At 36.9% G+C, this 7,286-nt stretch overlaps 1 protein-coding gene across 1 annotated transcript in view; it reads left to right on the top strand.

Annotated features, from left to right (window-relative positions):
* Positions 1–3,170, top strand: part of DMC1 (DNA meiotic recombinase 1) — a 47,614-nt gene extending 44,444 nt beyond the window's left edge. Inside the window, exon 14 of the mRNA XM_058568360.1 lies at positions 2,876–3,170. Coding sequence (XP_058424343.1) covers positions 2,876–2,945 — 70 coding nt within the window. The 3' untranslated portion in view covers positions 2,946–3,170. The remainder of the gene's footprint in view (positions 1–2,875) is intronic.
* Positions 3,171–7,286: the final 4,116 nt, after the last annotated feature.

Below are 7,286 nucleotides of genomic sequence, written 5' to 3' on the forward strand. Positions count from 1 at the left end.
AAGGGAGCTCTTATACACTGCTGGTGGGAGTGCAAACTGATGCAGCCACTATGGAAAACAGTATGGAGATTCCTCAAAAAATTAAGCATAGAACTACCATACGATCCAGCTATTCCACTGCTGAGTATTTATCCAAAGAACATGAAAACACGCATGCGTAAAGATACATGCACCCCTGTGTTCATTGCAGCGTTATTCACAATAGCCAAGACTTGGAAGCAACCTAAGTGCCCATCAAGGGACAAATGGATAAAGAAGATGTGGTGTATATACACAATGGAATACTACTCAGCCATAAGAAATGATGAAATCCAGCCATTTGGGACAACATGGATGGACATTGAGGGTATTATGCTAAATGAAATAAGTCAGAGGGAGAAGGTCAAATCCCGTATGATCTCACTCATAAGTAGAAGATAAAAACAATAACAAACAAACACATAGAGACAGAGATTGGATTGATGGTTACTGGAGGGGGAGAGAGCAGGGAGGAGGGTGAAGGGGATGATTAGGCACACGTGTGTGGTGATGGATTGTAATTAGTATTTGGGTGGTGAATATGATGTAATCTATGCAGAAATAGAAGTATAATGATGTACACCTGAAATTTATACAATGTTATAAACCAATGTGACCACAATAAAATAAAATTAAAAAAAAAAAAGAACATGAGCTTTGGAGTCAAATACCTTAGTCTCTAATTCTGGCATCTTCACTTCCCAGCAATGTAAACTTGGTCAAATTACTTCTCTCTGAACCTCAATCTTCTCATCTGTAAAATGTGGTTAATAAGACATACATACCCAATAGGGTTATCATAAAGTTTAAATGAAAAAATATTAAGGGAGCCCAATACATAGTAATTAGTAAATACTTAATAAATGGAAGCTATTATTATTACTATACAGTCACCATAACCTAAATATAATAACAGCACATAGTAGCAGTAGGCTTTTTCTTTCATGGTCAGTGACCTCCAAATTTCTATTTCTAAGCTAATCTTTTACTCGTTTTAGATATTCATTTCCAACTGTTTGCAGAACTCCTCTACATGAATGTCCCAGAGCTACCTCAAACGCAACATACCTAAACTTAACTTCTTATTCTTATACACAAAACAAGCTTCTCTATTCCCATTTTTTTGTTCATGCTATTACCTCTATCTGAAATACCCTCATTTCTGCCTCAAAGGCCTCTTCAGATATTATCTATGAAGCTTTTCCTAATCAACCTAGTTGGCATAATGTCTCCTTTCTTTAGAGTTCTATAACATATATGCTGACTTTATGAAACTTACCTTACTTTGCATATTTGTCATATGGCATAGCTCACCTGGGGGACTTCTTGAGAGTAAGGACTTTGTCTCGTTTTTTTGTACAATCTATAGGATCTAGTACATGCAAAAGTATGATTTTCAAAAAGTTTAAAAAAATGACTTTCTTGCAAATAAATATAAAATTAATGTGTCAAAGATTTTATTCAACTCCTTAATTAATGAAGAAATCACTGATTCAAAGGCTAATTTGAGGAACAGAGATTTATATAATCAATCAAAGGAATGCTGAAATACATTTACTAATAGATGCAAAACTGGTTAATATCCTACCAGGCAATAAATGGTAACATTTGAAGTTGTCTTTTCTACTGGAGGGAAATCAATTGCTTCTCTACACAATGAAATTCATATCTATTGCTATAGACTGGAATCCTCTGCATTGCCCTCAGACAGGAATCATCTGTATTGCTATCAGTTTTCTACAAATTAACCTCTACTCCTACAGAGTGGTAGAATAAATTAAAAGGTAGAATTTAGAAGAGCATATAATCATGACTCATACAAATATAAAATGTCAAAGATTTTTTTTTATTGAGGTCACATTGGTGTATAACATTATATAAATTTCAGGTATACATCATTATATTTTGACTTCTGTATAAACTGCATGTGTTCACCACCAAAAGTCTAGTTTCCATCTGTCACCATACATATGTGCCCCTTTACCCCTTTCGCCCTCCCCCGACTCCTTCCCCTCTGGTAGCCACCAATCTGGTCTCTGTATCTATGTGTTTGTTTGCTTATCTTCCACATGAGTGAAATAATATGGTAATTGTCTTTCTCCATCTGTAAAATGTCAAAGATTTTATTTAACTCATTAATTAATGCAGGAACCAATAAGATTTTATAACCAGATCAAAGGAAAAGTCAAATTACCACACACACGTAGTCAAATAAGGAATGCTGAAATGAATTATAAATTGATCAAAAATGGGTCAATATCCTTAGGACAATAATCAATTGCATTCCTCTTCACACAATTTACATTTCTATGGACAAGACTAATTTGTATAACTCATAGTTTTCTACAACTTACAGAGTTGTAGAATAGCTCAAAGATGATGAAAGGCACAGAGCCCTCATAGAATTGTAACACCTGGAAGGATGCGCTAGGCAACCTATTTTTCCACTGAAGGTGCTCAGTAATCTTTTAGTTCATTTCAAAGTCTTTCACAGTTTCCCCCTACATTAGTCTGGTCAAGAGAAAGGTGCACACCCCTTTAGAATCAGATAAACCCCTAAAGGTCCTACACAATGCCTGACAGTATACTGAAAGAACACCCAGTTGTCCCTTTTGCCTATTTCCAAGTTTGGGGTAATTTTTCTTGACATTCAGAACTTTACATACAGAAATTGTTCAGTTAATGTTTATGAGGGTTGATAATACTTGTCGGTAAATTCTGTATTCCACATTTAGCTGTACCAACTCGGAGATGTCTCTGGAGACTCAGACTGATAGGAGTATGGTGCTTGTGACATGAATATAGTATTTATAGAAATAGAGCTCTTTATAAACTTCTGTTCCTTGTATTCTGTTAGTCCTGAGATGCCTGAAAATGAAGCCACCTTCGCAATCACTGCTGGAGGAATTGGTGATGCCAAGGAGTAGGTGGTGAATTGATGCAAATTGCTTCTTAGTGCTTATTAGGAGCTGAAGAAATGGAAAAGCAGCCTCAAATTTCAGATCTTGAAGTAAGAGTTTGTTTTTTTCACATGTTGTTAAAGGAAAGTCAGCAAAAGAGATTTAAACCTTATATTTATCTTACAAGTCCCTGATTTATAATGACTATACATTGTATGTCAGTTCAGGAATATATATATGTATATGAATGAATAAACCTATTGAAAACTAGTTGGGGAAGAGGTTCTTGATTCCCTCACTTCAGCTTTCCAAAGTGAGCCACTAAACAGATGGAAAATCTAAGAGCTCAGAAATGTCCCATTCTCCTACAATTTCCCCTGAAACACTTACAGAGGTGAATATACTTTCAAAGGAGGGAGATGTTTAAAGGAGGAATGTTTACAGGACACACAAAAAAGCTTTTTGTATTTACAGTGTCAAACTGTACATTCACCTTTATAGCAACAGAAAAGAAACATTAAATTAAGCTAAATTTTAAATCATTTGACTTTTTGACAAGCTGAAATTACTTTTAAAAACTGTATTTCTGATACCTACATATTTTACTGGGAAGATGAAGAAGGTAATTAGGAACTTTACAATTTTAGGTTATAAAGGTAGCATGACTTCTATAGTTTAAGTTTTGGGTAGAGAGTTCAAAATCTTTTTTAAAATATTAAAGTTAACTTAAATGTAAAATTTCCAAATACTAATTTTAGAAATGTGTGAAAGAATATTCTTTTTTCTAATTGTTAAACAAAAATAAAATCTAGTTTTCAAAACGTATGTATGACAAAAATATTTAAAAATTAAAATGCTAATAACGTATACAATGACAATCTTTATAGACTTCAAAAAGATTTAATCTCTTATGTTGTATCAGCTTGTATGAAAATTCAAGTATTGAAAGTACCATTGTTGCAAAACGTATTTGATTATCCATTAAGTCATTCACTTACCAATTATATATCAAATGCTAAGTGCTAAAGAATATACAAGGAAAGCATGGTTCCTGCCCTCAAAGAATGTGTACACTAGTTAAGAGAAAAGACTAATATTTATGAAAGAATGAGAGAGCAAATGATTTTATAGTTAATTTGTCAGCAGTGTGGTCTTGGATTGTAAGACTCCAAAAATGGGAGAGGAGCGAGTAAGCTGAGGGACAGCATGTGCAAAGGTGTAGAAGCTGAGATTTCAAAACAAAGAGGAGGCCAACCTGAGAAGCAGAAATTGTTCAGTGTGTGGGGTACTGGGAAATAACAGGTTTTTTTCCTTTTACTTTTTTTAAACCATAGAATCTGCTTCTCTGAATAAGCAGAGATAAAGTCATCTAGGAGCAGATTTTCTGTATTCTACAAAGTCACTTAAAAGTCTTCTTTATGTATGCAAACATAAATGCATATTTTTGTCCTGAGGAAGGGAAAGTTTTGTTACTTGATAAAAACTGAGCAACTCCCAGAGATTCCCTAGTATGCCTAGCCCTAGAGGGGGAATGGACTAATTTGTATAGAAGCCCAGAGCCTTTTAGTAGAGAAGGAAACAAAACTCCCAAGATTTGAAATTCAGAAAATTTTTCTGGGTTAAGCTAAGTACCCCCTCACCAAGGAGAATTTACCAAGAGGTGGGCAGTAGGTTTGGAAAACAGGGCTCAACACAAGGGCCTATCGTTCTGTGGGAAGGGCTGGTTTCAATATGGCGTGTGGCTAAGGCTGAAAACCCCTCAGTTCAGCCACTCTGATATGTCCTGCTTTGGAGAACAGTAGCTGAGCATGCCAATGTGAACTAAAAAGCTGTAACCTTGGGGCCAACTTTGGGATGGCACAGCAGATTGTATAGTAGCAATCTAGAAAAAGTGAACTTTTCTAGGCCAGGGTTCAATTTGTCACCAGTGACCAAAGCATCACCACCTGACTGTAGAAAAAGCTCTGGCCTCTTATTTTAAGGGGGAGAGAAGGGCTTAAAAAAGAGATTTTATTCATCAGGACTCTTTTGGATATAAGCCACAGAAACTCAAACTAACAAATGCAAGACAGGAATTTATTGGCTCATGAAATTGAAAAGTTCAGAAGTAGAGATGACTTTAGCCACAGCTGGAGCCAAGATCTCAAACAGCATCATCAGGATTGTTCTCCCTGCCTCCATCTCCTGCTCCGCTTATTTCCACACTGCTGTTGTTCTTAGACAGGCTTTTCCCACACATTAGCCAAGATGCCGCTTGCAGCTCTAGGCTTACATCCCACCAAGTTGGAAAACGCACTAGAAAAAACTTGCCTTTTTCCTCCATAGATTGTTCATTCTGTGGAAATAAATGAAGACCACCAAATGAGAACAGAAGCTATTTATTCAGAGTTTGCTACAGCAAGAGTCAGTGACCTTCATTTGCTTTTGATAGAGACTCAAAGGCAGGCAGAGGAATGGGAAAGCTTTATAGTAGAAAAAAGGAAAGACTTCAGGTATGCTCTGATTGGAGGTTTTGGTATGGGGAAGCTGAAGGATTAATCTGGTAGAGACACAGAAAATGGATAAAGGAAATAACACTGACATCAGGGAGACAATTTAGGAAACAGTTACAATAATTCAATTGTGAGATGATAAAGAACGGGCCTGGGGTGGTAGCAATGAAATGGATAGACATTTCAAAAAGGTAGTTAAGATTTGGTGTGAAATTGAATATAAAGAGAGGGAGAGAAGGCAGAGTTACAAGTGATTGTTGACAAAGTTCTCTAACCTCTAAGAGGAGATTGTGTTTGTATCATGAACAGGAAGGAAGAAGTGTCTATAAAATAGAGATTAGGGATTTTACCTAGGAAGATTAACGTATTAGATTGCTAGGGCTGCCATAACAAAGTACCACAAACTGGATGGCTTAAACAACAGTAATTTATTGTCTCACAGTTCTAGAGGCTAGAAGTCCAAGATCAATGTTGGTTCCTTCTGAGGGTTGTAAGAAAGAATCTGTTCCATGCCTCTCCCCCAGCTTCTGGTGGTTTCCTGGTAATCTTCAGCATTCCTTGGTTTGTAGAAGAATCACCCTGATCTCTGCCTTCTTCTTCATGTAGCATTCTCCCTGAATGTGTCTTTGTGTCCAAATTTCCCCTTTTTATAAGGATACCAGTCATATTGGATTAGAGGCCCCCCGTACTCCAGTATGACCTCAACTTAACTAATTACATCTACAACAACCCTATTTCCAAATAAGGTCACATTCTGAAGTATTGGGAGTTAGGACTTCAACATATGAATTTTAGAGGGGACACAGTTAAACCCATAAAAGTTAGTAGGAATCAGGTACAGTAAGGGTCAAACACCAGGATTCACAAGACACAATCTGCACTCAATACCAGCTACAGTCAGAAACACGGAATTCAAAATCTGGGGAAACCTAGTATCTATTTAGAAAATGAAGAGGTTGACATAGATGATCTGTACCATCCCTTTCTAACTTTCCTATTCAATCATTCCTTAAAGAACAAAGAAAAAAACAAGGACAGAAAGCCAGGAGATCAGAATAGGGTGGCCAAGCCAAAAATAGGGAATACAATAGACTACACTCAGAGAAGGGATATCTTTCATGGAAATGAGAGGGATTGGGATCTTAGACACCCAGCTGCAGCCAGTCAACTCTCCTTCACCTGACTCTGGCTTGCTGGACATGGAATGTTTATAATTTTTTGATTGCACAGTTTCCATTTCTCCATCATAATGACACCCTGGTTTTCTTTTAAAAAGTTCCCTCTCCTCAACTCACGTAGTCTATCCTGAGACATTGGCTACTGAGTGACAGTCACAAGGATGAGAGCATGAGTTAGATACCACTCATACATGCAATGACAGCAGGGGCAGCAAAGCCAGCAGCAGTGGCAGTGACCTGAGCAGGCTGTTCCTGCTGCTAGAGTACAGATTTCTGACTCCTGGACTGCAGAGTTGCCCAGACTCCTGTCCATTCTGAGGGTAGTTCTCCAGCCTCCTGCCAATTCAGTGACTCTTAATGTCCTTCTGATAAATTTCCCTTTGCTTTAGTTAGCCAGAATTGGATTCTATTACTTGCAATCTAGAACCTCAACCAAGACATCAGCAAAGTGACTCCCAAATGCTGCTTCAGGGGATTGGAAAAAAGGGATCCAAAAAGGGCTTGCTTAACACTCAGGTGGGAGATTCCTCATTATTCATACTCTCTATATACTCTGCTATACCAGTCTTCAATATTTTAAAAGGAAAATTGTTAAAGAGATTGTATTAGTTGGGATTTTACTTGGCTGAATATAAGAGAAAAAGCCAAAATAATAGTGTCTTAAAATTGAGGTTTATTTTTCTCTCATAGACAAGAAA

Source organism: Diceros bicornis, chromosome 25 (assembly GCF_020826845.1).
Source record: "Diceros bicornis minor isolate mBicDic1 chromosome 25, mDicBic1.mat.cur, whole genome shotgun sequence".
Taxonomy (NCBI): domain Eukaryota; kingdom Metazoa; phylum Chordata; class Mammalia; order Perissodactyla; family Rhinocerotidae; genus Diceros; species Diceros bicornis.